Here is a 17703-nt window from a genome sequence, read left to right on the forward strand (position 1 = left end):
GGCACGACTAGTGGCAAAAATCAGAGAATACTTAATAGGGTCCGGGATTAAGAAGTGCATATAGCTCTTGGAGTGAAAGAAACATAAGAGAGCCAATATTATTTCAGAACTTAGATGAAATGGACAAATTTCTGCACAAGTTTAGTTTATCTAAGGTGTAAAAGAAAGGAAAAGAAAAGAAAGCCTTAATATTCCTAAAATCTTGGAAGAAAATAAGTCAATGGTTAGCCTCTCATAAATAAATGACCAGACCTAGATAGTTTTACCATCGAGGTCTAAATACACAGGAGCATGAACTCTTAATTTTATAAAAATTCTTGCTGACTATAGAGAATGAAACAATACTTTAATCATTCTATAAGAGTATCTAACCCTGAATCAAGCCTGATAAGAACTGGATTGGGAAAGAAAATTATAGGCCATAAATATAAATGCAACTTTCCTGAACAAAATATTAGCCAAATCTGGTACTGTATAAACCAAGTTGAGTTTATCCCAAAATTTAAGGTTACTCTAATATGAACAAATTGATAGTCAATTTATAGCTTCTGGTAATGGGAAACTAGAAAAGGTGGACTAAGCCATCCACAGAAGACCCCTGAAAAAGTTAGTCAAAATACAAACCTCCTCCCAAACAAAACAAAACAAAACCCCACAAGCCAGAAACCCTTAAAAATCATCAAAGAGCTGACAAGGCAGTGATGGTTGGTAGGCTGCTAGAGAGAGAGCACGGCAGAAGCTGATTCCTTGGAGGCAGCAGGAGACTGAGCTAGGCTTCTGGTGACTTTATGAAGTTGGAGGCGGAGGATGAGAAAGTGGTGTTGCCCTCTACCACTGCTCCCAGCTTTGGGCTTTACCTTGGAAGGCCAGGTATGCAACTTCTCATTATGCAGGTGGCCCAGAAAACCTCTATATTGGTAACAGACTGCTAGCAAACTCAGATGCCTGGCAGAAGCAACCAAAATATTTTCAGACATTGCTAAATGTCTCCTGGGGTACAAAATCACCTCTGGTTGAGAATTACTAACCTTATACATATGCCATTTTTATAAGTTTTTGGTTTATCCTTCCATTTTCTTCTTCATTAAAAAAATAACAGGGAATACCTATACATATTCAAAATCTTTTTTCTTCTACAAAATGTAGCATGCTATAATCTTCTGCACCTTACTGTTTTCACTGAATAGTGGCACACTCTAAAAAAATTAAGTAAAACATTTTCTTGACGTAATTCTTACTACACTTTTTACTATGCGTACAAGTAATGTGGAAGAGTGCTTTTTTTTAACATTAACTTTTTACATATAAATTTGTATCTTAAAATCCTAAAATAGTTTACCTTTAGTCAACATTTACCTTGCACATTCATTTGGTTCCTCTGTGGCATTCTTCAGTAAAATATTTATGAGGTAATGCTAAAAACACAAAATTAAGTAAAATAAAAACTTTGTTTAGTAGTTGGTTTCCCACATGTTTTGTGTTCCAGGCAGTCAGGAACTACTGAAGGACTAGGGAACTCTGGAGAAGCTCCCAACAGAAAGAACCTGGGAGAGGGGGAAGGAAACACAGGGCTTGGGGGAGTAGCCTGTAGTGGTCTCAGCCAGGACCTCCCTGGGCAAGTAAGCCAGCCTAGAGAAGAGGGTTTCTGGGCATGCAATAAAAACCTTGCAAAGCCACTGAGACTCCAGATAGGAAAAGCTCAGTTTTCTTTTACTTTCAATTAGATTATATATTGTATACTAAATTATATATCATAATTATGTACCATAATTAGATAGATAGATTGATTTTGAGATTTGAAAAGAATTTTTGTTTGCCCCAAAGTCAGTTAAGGGGGGGGAACAAATGCTTACTTTTATTCTCTAAAGAATTAATAACTTGACATCTCCAATTATTAGTAGTGTTTAATCAGGCTAACAATGTGACTGAATGTTTGGCTAACTTCAATTATTTCTTATAAACTCATTTGATACACTAATGTGGCACAATTAAACCTAAAATTATTACAAAGGATGACTTATTATATAATTACAATCCATAGGCATGATAAACAGATCTAATAAAAAACACCAGAGGAACCTATCAGTTATAAATGCCATATGCTCTGAATCTAATACATTTAATCCCCCTAAAAGAGCCTTCTGGAAACAACAACTCCTGAAAGATTTAAACAATAAAGCAGAACTTTCAGGGATAAGCAGATCACTGTATGATAATGGAAGAGAGGACCACACAGCTAGAATTATAAAATGCTAAACCTGAAATTCAATCAAATGCATGAGGTACCTTGACATCTTCAGTTCCAGTGATGACTTCCCTGACTTCCGGCACAGACTGCAATAAAGGGATCTCCCGGTAGGTATTTGGAAAGCAGACTAGAGAACCAAGAATGGTGAGAGCTTCTGAATGAGGTGTCTGCACACAAAGAAGTGAAAACATGCTTTACTTTTTCATGATTTTGAGAGGGAATCTTTACACTTATTTTATCCTACATAAGAAGTAATCAAACTATGCCAGGTTATTTTCCGCCAGGCAACCATTTAAGCAAGAGAGGTTTGTCTAGATGAAAAAGCAAATTTCCAAGAAATGGAAATTATCACTATACTTGTATAAAAAGCATTGTGAAAACTGGTCTGCAGATGCATTCAGGGTCAGAAGAGCAAATGACTCAATCATGACTTTCACTTTTTGTTTTTATCTTTTTAGTCTTAATGTTCTTGACAAAGCAGGGTAAGTGATATCAACTTAATATTATTTTTGCTGTGAAGACAGTTAACAAAAATTCATAAGGAAGAGGGGTTTGGGTTGAATTTCAGAAGGCAGAGAAAGAGCAGACACTAGCCACCAAATTTCCTGTCTCATCATGAATATTTTGCAAAATAACATAGAGTGATATATAGGGAGATACAAAATCACCTATTTGTCTATTATTGGAATTAGGTATAATTCTTACTACACGTTACTAGACTTCAATCTAGCCAACTTCACTAGATTTCAATCAAGCCAACACTTATTAGCAGCTATGATTAGCCAAGAATGGGCACCAGGATTACAAAGGTATTGCCACTCGCCCACCTACCCACCTGCCATCTACCCTTCTGTCTACTATTATCTAATAATTGTAACAATAGCAGCCAACACTTACAGTGCTAGGCACTGTTCTAAATGCTGTACAAGCACTGCTTCATAAAATACCCTCAACAATCCAATGAAGTAGATACTATTATCATTTCCACATTACAAGTGAGAAAACTGAGGCTCAGGGAAATTAAATGGCTTGTCAAGTGACAGACCCTGATTTGCACTGTTTGCACTGGGCCTGTTTTGTTAAGCACTTCTGGGTTTGAAATGAAAGCGAGTCTCCCTCCCCCAGGAGATGGCGGTGTGGTGTGTGGGGTATAGGAGAAGAGGCAAATAGCGGTGATATACAATTCAGTGATATGGCTGTGAGAACCAGAGAGTGGGAATGTTATGGGAGCCCAGAACATTCATGTTTAACCTCACTTCGTTTTCATCAGCACACAGGTCCAAAAGACAATATAAAACACAGAGATATTCTCTGGGACCCAAAATGTGGCAATAATTTGTTCTGCTCAGGATGGTTAGGGACACTAAGACAAACTGCTGCTAGAAGTCACATAGTGCCAGGGAAGCCAGCCAGGCTGGCAGAGTGAGGGAGCGAGGTGAGGGGCGAGAGGCCAGTGCAGGCAGTGCAGATGGAAAAGGCAGAAGACCCGGGGGCACCCATGGACCTGTAAAAGAGGCAGGTGCACAGGGCCCAGAGGCTATGCAGGTGTGCTGCAGGGACTAGAGGAGCTCCAGGAGAAAAGCACTGGGACTCCCAGGTAGCAACCCCCACGCCACACGTGGCACAGTGCCTGTTTTATTCCACCCGAGGAGTGGTGCCATCAGAATGGAGCAGTAGTGTGGGGTGATGGATGCTCTCAGGAAGAGCAGAGTGTCAGGTGCTCACTGAAGCCCAGTGCAGGCAAGAATGACAGCAGCTCTGACTGCAGCCATGGCCACGGCATCAGGAATGAAGTCACTATATTTTTATGGTTTCTTTCATTTTTTAAAATACAAAGATTTGTAACCACTGGGGCAAAATGAAAATGTTAAGACTTGCCAAAGTTGGTCAGTGAGTACAGTATCTTATTATGTGACCTCTACCACACAAAGCCTTGTGGTCACTGCCCAGGCCTTTCCTTATCTGACCTCTGGCCAGTGTCAGACGCAGGTGCTGGATCTCTTGGGCCTGGGAACACTTTCACCATTTGGCCCTGGGACACCTTTCTTGGCTCCCACCCGAGGTGATCTAATAGTCTCCATGCTGGGATGCCTCATTTCCTCAGGATCCAAACTGTGATGCTGAGTGTGGTCCTGTGTCCTCTTCTCTCCCAGATCTATACTCACTCCCAAAGGATATCCAGACCCATGACTTCAATGCCTCCTACATGTTGGACTTTGGACTCCCCATCATTTCTCTCTAGACTAGATGCTCCCCCACACCACCCCCGAAGTCCAGGTTTGTACGTTGTGTCCCCTCAGGGGTCAAGAGGCATCTCACATGAGCTCCATCTGACCAGAGTCCTGCCCTTTCTGTGCAACACTACCCCACCTCCATCATTCTGTCCCCTCATCTGCTGCTTTCCTTTTCCTCAAGTTTTATGTTAAGAGGAATGAAAAGGGAAAGAGAGTATTACATTTAAATACCAAACACCTGGATTCAAGATTTTACTACTCTTGCTTCATCTGTATGTTTCACTTTTTTCATTTCAGTATTTAAAAATCACTAAGAAGTTTCCACTTTCAATATTTTAAAACGAATTCAAGACATTATGTCATCCCACCTCTATGGTCCCCAGCATCCCCGCTTCGGGCTTTTTCTTTGCATACATTACTTTCTGATGTGTTATATAGTTATTTTGTGTTTGCAACACCAACAAAGATGGGGGTTAGATTGTTTTCAGCACTTTTCTATACCAGTGGGTGCTCAGTAAGTATCTCAAGACAAGGGGTGGCTGCTGCTGTCCCCATTTATCTGACGAACACTGAGGGCCTTTCAGATCTCTGCTTCAGCATCACTTCTCCGATGAAGACCTTTCTAATGTATGTCTTTCCCTTCACTTCTCACCAAGCAGAATGAACCATTCCTCTGTTGCTGTTCTGCTGGAGTCTGGATGTGATTCTATCGTGGCTGCTAGAAACTTAGGCACAGATATGAACATTTAGTTTACCCAGCTGATTCGTTGAGGGTAGGGCCCCTGTCATACTCATCCAGGCCAGGTCCCAGCATGTAGTGGATCCACGGTAACTGTTTCTCAAACATCCTTGTTTTGTCAGTCCTCTCTAAATGCTGCCCTTTATCCCCAGACAATCTTGGTTTAGACTTCATTGACATTGACTCCTTTCCCTGAGTGGCCTTAACAGTTGTGTCATGTGTAAGCCTGGCCTGAACTGTGGACTTTAATTTTTTAAATTTATTTTAAGACTTTATTAATTTTCGAGGGCGGGGAGGGGCAGAGGAGAAGGGAGAGGGCCAAGAGGACTCCAGGCTGAGTGCAGAGCCCGATTTGGGGCTTGATTCCATAATCCTGAGATCATGACCTGAACCAAAACCAAGAGTCAGACACTTAACCAACTGAACTACCCAGGTGCCCCTGAACTGCGGACTTTTAGATTGCATGCTAAACTATGTCACAATCAGATATAAAACATTAGACCTTAAACAAAATAAGGATTACACAGCTTTATTCAATGAATGTAGTAAATCTAAATAATTTTTTGGTCTAAGCACTGAGTCTAAGGTGAGACCCAATTTCCACACAGGTGAATGAAGCCTGTATGCCTAAGCATATTGCCTAGGGTAGAGAACCAGTACAGTACATGGCAACACTGGGATGGAACCCAGGTCTGACCCTACAGAGCTCCGGGGCCTAGCATGAGAAGGGAATTATATGTAATACATTATCTTATGTGCACATTACACTTTATCTGTTCCACTGGTGATGGACATTTGGATTAACTCTAGTTTTTGGCTACTACAAAGGACGTTTACCAAGCACAAGTTCCTGCCCATCTCTTGGAGACCTGTGCATATGTATGTTTTTCCCCCATTGCCTCAGTGGGGCAGATCTGCACAGTGGGGGTAATTCAAACTTGTAATTGACTTGTGTTAATCAAAAATTATGACTGAGTATGTGTGCCCCATTCAAACACTTCTCATCTGTTCCCTTACAAGTTTAAATCTCAAGTTGAAACTAAGAGAGAAGTTCAAAGTAAATCAGAGTTACTGTTCCTTCATATAACTCTCACTTCCACATGATCTTATTTTCTTTCTCTTTCCTTGAAAAGAAAAATTTTGGGAAGCTTATCTAGCCAAGAGATAAATTTTCAGATAATGACTGGCATGCATGATATTATCTCTAGAAACGGTGCTAGCATTTTTACAGGAGACTCCAATAGCAAGTAAGGAAATCGTCAATAAAGAAGTATGATTTTCCCTCCTGTATCCTGTGAGTTTCTTCAATGTTAATCTAAATACTTAAAAATAAATTTGAAGGCTCTTTGAGAATGATTATCCTAAAATCATTTTTGGAAATAAAGAAGCATAAAAATTTGTCACATTCCTTACAAAAAAAAGTTGAACCAACTCGACATTTTTCTTTTTCCTTTTTTTCTTTTACCTTTCTTTTCTTCTTTCATCCTTCCCTTTTGCTCCTGTCTTTGCTTTTTTCCCCTTCCCTTTGCTTTTTACTTTATCCTCACAAGAAGTTTGCACACAAAAATACCAGTGTGAAATATCAACTATGCAAAGTAATAAAAAACAACTTAATTTAAAATCTGGGCTGGAGCTTGAATTTACTGTGCACCAGAGAAATAAGTGGAGTGAAAAAGTAACAATATGCCAAATAAAATTTACATAGCTAGCTACTCATATTGATTTCAATACAAGTCCCTGGTAAACAATAAAGCTAATTTCATTCACACCATTTGCAGAGGAAAACAAAGAGTCTGAACAGGTAACAGCTGTATAGAGCACAAAAGTGAGAGGCCCTTTAAATTGAAATGTAGAAGAGAGTGTTCTTTCAAAAGGCATTAACACATTGCCCTAATAGTGGAGATAAATGTGGAGACTGCAAATAATTTCTTTTTGCAGCCCTGAATGTTCACTTAGTCTACTTGATTATAATTTTTTAATACAAGAATTTTGTCAGAGCCTTATTGCACATTTATAGTATATATTCACTCTCTGCTTAAAATTTAAGTGTTCTAACATTTCCAACATTTCAAAAAATATTTTCTATTAAACTTATAATAAGCAAGATAATTATTTGAAAAATTATTGATAATGTACACTTAAAATGCTCTCTTTACTACAGACGGCTCCTCTGTGCCACCATTTACTGGAAAATGCTAATAGACTCTAAGAGACAAGTCCTGCTTCTGACTGTGTAAATGTGCTGAAATATTAGTGAGGATATGATTTTTCACACTCTGGCCTTTTGATGAAACGCCTTCCCAATACCAGTGTGTCATCTTATCCTACAATTTCACACATCAGCTGCCAGGGCATCTACCCGAGAGCCCGGTTTCACATTGCACTAATGAGTCAACACCTGTTAAGAGTGGAGAAATCTGAACCTTGTTAGCGATTGTGAAGCCTCCTGGGAGTTTGGATGCTGAGCATTGTCATACTCACCGCCGGCGTGTCTGTACTGAGGACCCTGGCAGCGGCCGTGATGAAGTCCCCCACCAACATTGAGAAGCCAGGCAAACCCAGGGAGAAGAAGCGGGGTGGACAGTGCCTTATAATGGTGTTTAAGATATCCTGAAAGGGAAGATAAGAAAACACAACTATAATTTTCAACAATGTAGTCAACTCATTTGTACATATAGCCACTGTATGGTAATCTGAGAGAACACAGGTCACAGAAATTTTTCAGTAAAAGGGGTACTGGGAGATGAGTTGGTCCAAGGCCTATTGTACCCACTTTACAGGTAAGAGAACAGACACTAAGTTGTAAGATTACATGCCCAAAATCTAAGACATGGCATTGGGACTACACACTCCTTCTGTCTTCCACCTAAAGGTGAGCTCTTCAGACAAGCTACAGGAGTGTTGAGGCAGATATACAAATAAAGCCTACAAACATCTATCACTTCAGTATTTTTCAATTTTCAAAAGTTAAAGCACACTAATACATTAAAAAGTCTTCAAGTAGGCAAAGAGCTGGAAATTTTCACTCTTTAGATAACTCTGTGTGTTAAAACAATGGGACTGGAGTACGATCAGAGTCTAAGCTCAGGGATCTGGTGTGGCTCTGGGTACAAGTGTGACTGTGAGGTCAAAGTGCAAATACAGCAGTTCCCTTTTACATGGGGTGCAGCATGAAGACCACTGACTGCCTAGACACCTGGTGTTGCTGTGTCTGGAATGGCCCATCCTTGGTGGGTGGCAGGCCAACCCTTGGCTACCAGCACTGTTATGAGGCAGCCACCATGTTCCAGCCTGTGGCAAAGCAGGGCTCCACTACTAGACAGAGTTCTGCCACCTATAGCCAGGACACATCTCCACAGCCATCTGTGCAAGTGTGTGTGTGCATGGGGGATTAGTCAGAATACCACAAACTTCTTTTATGCAGTTCTAGGCCATGCACGTTAATTAAACATGCATGGAATTTAGAGTTTTAACTTCTAAAAAATGCTTTTCTGGGACAAGTTTGTGGGAATTATGAACTGAAGTACTAGACTTTATGTGTTTTGTAGTTATTCAACCTACAGTTAGTCGCAAAATAAAAAAAAAAATCTGGTTTCTTTTCTCAGATTTCAGTGTGGTTATTTAAAATAATCCTGGTTTAATTTGATTAAGTTAGAGCAAAGCAGTAGCAACATGCTAAATGATAACATGTTGAGACCTTTTAACAAAGGACTTTGGACAAAAATAACCTCATTTTGCAACCTGTAGTCTTGAAAGAGAATTTTTATGTGTTCACAATACATTATTTTTCCAAGACTTATTTTTTCCCTTACATAGTGGATTCATTTAGTTTCTACAAATTGTGCCATTTATATCCTTAAAATGACTGTACAGTGCTTACTCTTTTAGAGCTCGGATATGGTTAGTAGTTTAGCAAGTACTAATTTAAAGTTTTAGCATTTCAGCATAATTTGCCCTATACCAACAATAAATAGATAAACAGGCAGATAAAGGAAGGAAGGAAGGTAGGAAGGAAAGAAAAACCTGAACCACACGTCTCCTAAGTTAATGTTTAACCCTGCTTTAATCACGTCCTTTGATACACTTTAGGGTCCATATCAGCCAAAGTAAACATCCTAAGGGGCTCAGCAGATGGATGCTGCAGTTTAGAAAGTGTGTAGTAAACTCATGCTCCAAGAGTGGAACAAAAGATCCACCTTTTTCATAATTAAGCCTCTGATTAATGCCCTGGGCCCCTCACCACACACCTGTAATTACTCACAGAGGTACGCATTGTGCTGGGCCTTGTCTCGGAATATCAGGCATCAAGCTACCCAGCAGCAGATGGGAGCACATTTCTGTTGACATATGCTGCAGTGAAAGGATTCGTGCAAACCTGGCCAGCAAGGTAGCAGAATGCCATGCATCTGAAGATTAATAATGCAAACAACCATGATGTTAACTTTGTTATGTGTGTGCTAATTCCATCTGTTGAGATGAGGAACTAAGCTTTGAACCCTGTCAATTTTTAAAAATCTTGGGCATACTACCTAAATAAGCCATTTTCACCACTGGAATTTAGAGTTTTAACTTTTAAAAAATGCTTTTCTGGGACAAGTTTGTGGGAATTATGAACTGAATCCTTTAACAAGCTAAGGCCAGATCTGTACATGAAATCCATTTTGCTTTATAAGATGTATATGTATAAAGGTAATGCCCTGTAAAGGGGGCATTCACAAAAAATTACTAAGTTGCCATTGATGCTAAAGGCAGCAGAAATGCATGGAGCCGAGATAAAGTCACACGGCTCCCCAACCCCTGGATCCGGGCCAGTCACTTCAACGGAACCTGTTTCCATGGGCAAGAAGATTGGAAAGAGAGGGCAAAATAACAGATGGCTAGCCTACCCTACCCTGCCACCCACGTAAAACAGAGCCCCAAGGAGAAGCGGGGCCTGGGTAGCTGTCGCCAGTTAAAGGCGGCACTGGGGTAGGGGTAATGTGGGAGTCAAAGAGGGAACTATAAGGCCAGTCAGCCAAATTATGGCCATATGCCTACTTATTTTGCTTATCCACACTGAAATGGGACAACTCAAAGATTCTATCTTTGTGATAACATGTTAAAATTAGGAATAATTGTGTGGTACTCAAAAGAGGGCCATGCAAAAAAAAAAAAAAAAAGAGGGCCATGCATATTCCCACCAAGGGTTCCACTCATTTCTAGGAGAATCTTTCTTTCACCCTCCTCTCCAAATGGTAAGATCACAGCTACCACTGAAATCACTGAAAAATGAAAATCTGGAGACTCTAAAACTTCCTACACTGTCTCCAGGGCTTCACGTATAGATGGAATAGGACAGTGCTTCCCAAATGTTAATTATTCATGTATGACCTCATGCCTTTTGCCATATCCATGTCCAAAGCAAGCATTATCTGCCTGTTTTTGAAAGCAAGTCACTTTTTTTTTTAACTTAAGTAAGATTATTCTGGAAAACTAGTATTGTGTCACAAATAGAAAATAACCCTTGTGTCAATACAATAAGAGTAAGCCAAGGCTACTGCATTTTTGTTAAATAGCATGGCCTGAAAGAGGCTCCCCTTTATTTACTTATTTATTTGAGAGAGAGCACAAGCAGGGGTAACAGCAGAGGGAGAGGGAGAAGCAGGCTCTCTGCTGAGCAAGGAGCTGGATATGGGGCTTGATCCCAGCACCCTGGGATCATGACCTGAGCCTAAGACAGATGCGGGACTAACAGACCCACCCAGGCATCCCGAGGCTCCCCTTGTTATGAAGGGTGGCTTTATCCTCAGGGTGGTGTGAGAGTTCTTTACCTACTCCAACCCGCCTACCTGAGAGAGTTGCAGGGACTGGTGGAGGTGAGGAAAGGGGCCATCGTTCTTACTGGGTGACTAGATGCTGTTTAGTGAAACCTCCATTGTGATCACGGTTTAGAAATGCCCCTGCACTTAAACCCTGGTGTGATGAAAAGAGCTCTGGGGCTAGGGAGCAAGGTTTAGGTTCAAGGCCTAGTGTATGTGACTGTGGGCAGATCTTGTCATGCCTAGGGCTTCATGTTTCTCTTCCATTAAAGATGGATACGAATCATATCTAATGGTATAGATGTGAACACATGTCTTTCTAAACTGGAAAGGGCCATATAAAAATAAACAGAGTAACAAAAAACTTTCTTCAAAAAGGGAAAGACTCCGAAGGATTTTACTTTCTAGAATTTACTTTGTAGGTTTACTTTGTAGAATTCGGTGGACTATTATTTTGCTGATATTCAGAAAGAGCAAAAGATTTCAAAGGTGGCACAAATAAACCTCTCAAGATTACATTGTCCCAGATACCAAAAAACTCTTGAAATTAATGCTCTCAAATAACATTCTTAGCAAAGCATTCTAGCCGTTAGCTATAATGTATATCATTTCTAAGGCAAATAATAAAACCAGGAAAATGATATGTTTAGATTTTCTCGCTTTCATTCTTCTAAGGAGTTCTAGAATTTACCTGAAACAAGTGAGTCTGAGAGCAAAAATTAGCTTCTTTTTCCATACTCTTGACAGACTAAAAACATTAAGGTAACAGTAAGTCCAATGAAAAATGGACTCTAAAACAGGAATCAAGTTTATTCTTGAAAATTGACCAGTATGAGGCACAGACAAAACTCTTCCACACGTTTTTGTTCAAAGGAAATAAAATTCACTCAGCAAAATGCTGACATATAGCAAACAGACCACCAAAGTAGTATTTTTGTCCTGTTTTTGATTAAAAGTCCACATGCATGCTACATATTGAGTGTGAAAGTGGATTGTACGATAATTGTGAATTTGCAGCTTATCAAAAGATTCCAGCTTATGAGAAAGTAACTGGTGAGAACATCTGTCTCTTATCACTGATCTTACAAAAAATCAGGTAATTCAAATAGAGGCGTGTTGTTTCCTCTCCTCCAAAGCACCGTTCTATAAACACGAACTGCATTCAGCCTGGTAAATGAATCGCTTTAATTGAATGCTATGTACACAGTAACTGGAAAAACCATAAGTGATAAGAAAAACATATGGTGATGGCAACAGAAATTGGTTTATTCATTTTGCATAGTGTTGTTTCTTTAGTTCTCTTATAATTGACCTTTAGAACGATAAATGTGTAAAATAATTTTGTTTATTATGGCTCCAAACCTTCCAACAATTACACAAAATGAAAATTTAAAAGGAAGGATTCATTCTGGAAGCATTTCCATTGTTTACATAATTGCACAGCTATAATTTAGTGCTCGTGTTGTTATGGAAAATAAAAAAAGGGCCATTACAGGCCATTTCAATTCAAAATATTGCACAGTGGTGTCAAAAATGGGGGAAAATGTTCACTTTAAAGCAGTTTAAAATGGATTAACCGTGTAAACAAAAACATTTCAATATAGTATTCTATGAAACACAAATGTTCAAGAAGTAGCCATCGTTCAAACGGAATTAGAAATGTTGCAACTGTACTTTCACACCAATTACATATATATTATTCACTTAATATTTGCTCAGGGCCCAGCAGATGATGGTTGTAACACAATAGCCGACCATCTGTCTCCCCGCCTTTCCTTAGCGGACTCGCGCCTGCTCCTCAGGAGCAAACAGATCCGGTTATTCCACCTAAAGTCACTCAGACCTTTCAGGAGGCCAAACAGAATTGTTAAGAAATACAATTTATGTGTACAAAATCCTTCTTTAATTTTTTACTTTAAGAAAAATAAAATCACTTCACTATTTTTTAGAGAAGATACCTGCCTTTTATCTAGAAAATTCTAAAGGGAGCTCTTTTGTTTGGTAAAAAGGAGAATGTGCAGATCTGGTTATCTCATTAATCTGGTTAATGAAAAGGTTCAACTCATTCCACGCCCATGCAGAATTACTAATTACCAAAATATTTGAATGCAAAAGGATACTTTTAACACTAACCCTGGATATGACTGAAACTTTAACAATTAAAAAGGCAGCTACAATCTTGCAGTAATTTGAGGACGTATTTGTAAGTATCAATTATCTCCTCCTTAGCGAAGCTCAGAAATGCCAAATGACCAAAAATAAATACATAAATAAATAAAATTTAAAAAATTTTTAAAAACTTAGTTATCAGAAGAACAGATCTCTCCAGGTCCGTGTAAAAGACATGCTTTACACACCACAACCTGCTACTTGGCTTCTTCATATTCTACATTGGTTCAGACAGGACTTTTTGCTGATAAAAATAAAGTCTTTTTGATTACAGCCTTTAAAAAAAGCATAGCAGATCATGTCATGAGCACTGTGCTTCTGCAGGAGTTGCTGAAAAAACAACACAGCAGAAGAAAGCTAAAAATTCCTTTCAAGATCTGAGTCAAGGAGTATGTGGTATGTGCTACACATTATATGTTAAAAGGGCCAAGTATGTTACGAACTTTCTAGAGAAAAAGCAGAGATTTTTGTAAATGCTGGACAAATGTGACCTCTCTGGATGTAACTCTGTTACCAAGGCCAGAAGAAATATGACAGGACAGAGTAATTGGGTTCTGTAGTTGGAGAAACAAAGTCATCTAGTACTTCTCACCATGAAATATGCTATGGAGAAGACACTGAGTTTCCCTGACAGCAGCGTGCAAAGGATAAAGGGAGTGAAAAACCTGAAATGAATTTCTGATGGCCACAGGAGCTGCTCTGACCATTTGCATGAAATCAAGATTTCAGGAGTGACAGAACATCAGGCAGATGGCAGAGAAAGTCACTGCAACCATCAGCTCTAAGGAGAGAATTGAATTTCTTTTATGAATGCTTGAAATTAATCCTGTATCTGTGAGGAAGAACTCTACTAGCCTTCAAACTGATGAAGACTACCTAACTGCCTCAGGAAAAATGGGGGACTGACTGGTTGACTGACTGGTTTTAAGAAACACTACATGAATTTTATTTTATACTGAAGTTGATATGTCACTAGATTATCTTAATTGCTTCTTTTTCTTTCTGTTATCTGTAAGAGCAATATTGAAAGTGCTGAATACTAACCACCAGACCACCAGGGAGAGCTTTATTGAGATATAATTTACATGTAATAAAATATACCCTTTAAAGTGTACAACTCAGGGACACCTGGGTGGTTTATTTGGTTAAGTAAATGCCTTCGGCTCAGGTCAAGATCCTGGGGTCCTGGGATGGAGCCCCATATCAGGCTTCCTGCTCAGCGGGGAGTCTGCTTCTCCCCCTGCTCATGCCCCCTGAGTGTACAACTCAGTCGTTTTTGGTATATTCATAAAATTGTTCACTATCACCACTATTTAATTTGAGAACATCTTCACTCTACCCACAAGCAGTCATCCTCTATTCCTGCCCACCAGGCAACCACTCATCTACTTTCCTGTCTCTATGGATATGCCTGCTTTGGGTATTTGAGAATATGGACTATGTGGCAGTTTTTTTACCTGGCTTCTCTTACTTGATAGGTTTTCAATGTTTATCCTTGTTAACAGCATGTAGCTATACTTTATTCCTTTTCATGGCCCAATAATATTCCACTGTGTTGATACATCAAATTTTGTTTATCCTTTCATCGGTTGATGGACATTTGGGTTGTTTCTACCTTTTGGTGATTGCAAACAGTGTTACTATGCAAATCTGTGTACCAGTTTTCGTTTGAATACCTATTGTCAATACTTTCGGGTATATACCTAGCAAAGGAATTGTTGGTTTATATGGTAATTCTATGCTTGAACTTTTGAGGAAGTGACAAACTGTTCTCTATAGCAGCACTACCAGTTCACATTCTTACCAGTAACATATGAGGGTTCCAATTTCTCCACTTTTCATCATTTTTTATTTTTCATGTTTTTTAAAAATTATACCCATTCTAGTGAGTATGAAGTGACATCTCACATGGCTTCGATTTTTATTCCCCTGGTGACTAATGGTGTTGAACATCTTTCCACATGCTTGTTGGCCATTATGATATCTTCTTTAGAGAAATGTCTAAATCTTTCATCCATTTTCAAACTGAGCTGTTTGTCTTTTGGCTACTGAGTTATAAAACTTCTTTATGTATTCTAGTCACTAGACCCTTACCAGATACATGATTTGCAAATATATTCTACCATTTTGTGGGTTGTCTTTCACTTGTTTGATAGTGTCCTCTGGTGTACAAAAATTTTTAATTTTGATAAAGTATAATTTTTTCAATTTTTTTCTTTTGTTGCTTATGCTTTCGATGGCATAGCTAATCATTTCTTCTAACAGTTTAATAGTTTAAGCTCTTACATTTAGGTCTTTGGTCCATTTTGAGTTAAAGTCAGTATATGGTGTGAGGTAGGAATCTAATCACATCCTTTTGCATGTGGATATTCAGTTGTCCCAGTACCGCTTGTTGAAGAGACTATTCTTCTCCCACTTTGCTGTCTTGACACCCTTGTCGGAAATCAGTTGACCAGAGATAAATGGCTTTATTTCTGGACTCTCAATTATATTCCATTGATCTATATATCTAATCTTTTACCAGCACCAATACTCTTCTGATTGCTAGTTTTGTAGTGAGTTTTGAATAGGGAATTGTGAGTCTTCTAGCTCTGCTCTTTTTCAAGACTGTCTGAGCTATTTGAGGTTTCTTGCAATTGCCTAAGAATTTTAGGATCAGCTTTTCCATTTCCGCAAAAAAAGGCCATTGGAATTTTGATAAGGATCCAACTGAATCTGCAGATCAACTTGGGGAATACTTATTAACAAAATTTATTAGTATTCCAATCCAGGGATATGGGACATTTTCCCACTTACTTGTGCCTTCTTTAATTTCGTAGAGCAATGTTTTATAGTTTTCAATGTATCTCTTTCATTTCCTAGGTTATATTTGTTACTAAATATTCTGCTCATTTTGATAAATGAAACTGTCTTCTTAATTTCATTTTCATATTGTCCATTGTGGTGTACAGAAACACAGTTAATTTTGTATATAGATCCTTTATCCTGCAACTTTGCTGAATTAATGTTTTCATTCTAATAGAAGTTTTTAGCGAGTGTGGGAATTCCTTAGGGTTTTTATACACAAGATCATTTTCTGTGATTACAGACAGCTTTCCTTCTTGCTTTCCAGTCTGCATGCCTTTTATCTCATTTTCTTACCTAACTGCCCTGGCTGTAATTTCCAGTACACCACTGGATAAAAGCTATAAGAATGAACATCCTTCCTCGTCTTAGGGAGACTGTGGAAGTTTTATGGAAAAGGAAAAAATGGAAAGGCCTGTTGTTTCTGGGATGGGAAGAAAGCCAGAGCCTATGACGTGGTATTCAATCTTGTCTCAAAATATTTCTGGAGATTAGTAAATTAGTGCAAGGATGCTCAGGGTACTTGGAGATCAGAAGCACTGAGAAAGAACTTACCCTCTATCATATGAATGAAGTCATTCTCTCAGCCCTAAGTCCTTAGCAACATGAATGAAATATACAACCCCCTTTACTCTGACCAACAACACCCTATTTGCAGCCCACAGATCAGGAGGAGCCACTTTCACGTGGGCTTCCTATACAGGGCATTTCACAGCTCACTGGGGAGACTAACAGAGAGATGGCAAACCCGTCAGGAAACTCCGGCACGTTTATGATTCCATAAGATGAAAAAAACCATTGGAGGGTTGTAGAGAGATGTGACTTACCAGCTGCACCAATCATACCTTGAAGACACCGTGGCCTGACTATGTAATGACTGTCTTAGTCATGACCCTGATGAGCCTCAAATCTACAACATTACAGTTTCTACAACAGGCTGGTTTAATGAGGTTGATGCAGATGCTCAGAGCAGTTATTAACTCCTGACAATTGGACTTCAGCAAATGAGGGCTTTAGTGAGTCGCTGTTGGCAAGTAACGACAGCGAAAGTGTCGAGGCTGCAGCAGACTTCTGTGAGCGCAGAGTATGCTCAGATTGCCGGACATGGATGTGGCATTCTAAAATGGGACCAAACCTGGTGGTCTAAGCTGGGGGACAAGTAGACACAGAAAGGCATTTGTAATAAGGGCTAGGAAGCAGGGTGGATGAGGTGGGATAGGAGGATACTCAAATGTGTTTTTTTCTGAGGCAGCCAGCTCAAGCCTCTCCACTGGCTCTTCCTCGAACTCCTCCACAGCCTTTATGACATTCTGGAGCACAAGCAAAGGCAAAGAGTCACTAGCGTCACAGATTACAGGACTGTTAGAAATGTACTTACGGAGGGAGCATAATCATGCAAGTATTATCATTAAGGTATGAATTACCGCAATGAGAGAAACATGCACTCATATAATTAATATAGGTACTACAGCAATAGGCAGCCATTCTGTTCCCAGGTATGGTGTTCATTCTGTTTCAGGAATGAATCAGCTGGGTATATATTCTTCTTAGAATACTAAAAAGAAATTCTTGGATATACTCAAGTGCTGCCTAACGCCAAGGCTGCAAGGTGCAGTGAGGTTCAGTCAACATTGCCTAGCAGAATACTAGATGCCAAGCAGAATACTCAAG

At 39.3% G+C, this 17703-nt stretch overlaps 1 protein-coding gene across 2 annotated transcripts in view; it reads right to left on the bottom strand.

Moving 5' to 3' along the window:
- The window catches only part of RALGAPA2 (Ral GTPase activating protein catalytic subunit alpha 2), a 317564-nt gene that overhangs the window by 137810 nt on the left and 162051 nt on the right, over positions 1–17703 (bottom strand). For both annotated transcript variants that reach the window (XM_080812607.1, XM_080812608.1), the window contains 3 exons: positions 7703–7831; positions 2287–2415; positions 1357–1415 (listed from right to left, as the gene is read on the bottom strand). In XM_080812607.1, coding sequence (XP_080668733.1) covers positions 1357–1415; positions 2287–2415; positions 7703–7831 — 317 coding nt within the window. The remainder of the gene's footprint in view (positions 1–1356; positions 1416–2286; positions 2416–7702; positions 7832–17703) is intronic.

This window comes from Martes martes (assembly GCF_963455335.1).
Source record: "Martes martes genome assembly, chromosome: 9".
NCBI classification, from domain to species: Eukaryota; Metazoa; Chordata; class Mammalia; order Carnivora; family Mustelidae; genus Martes; species Martes martes.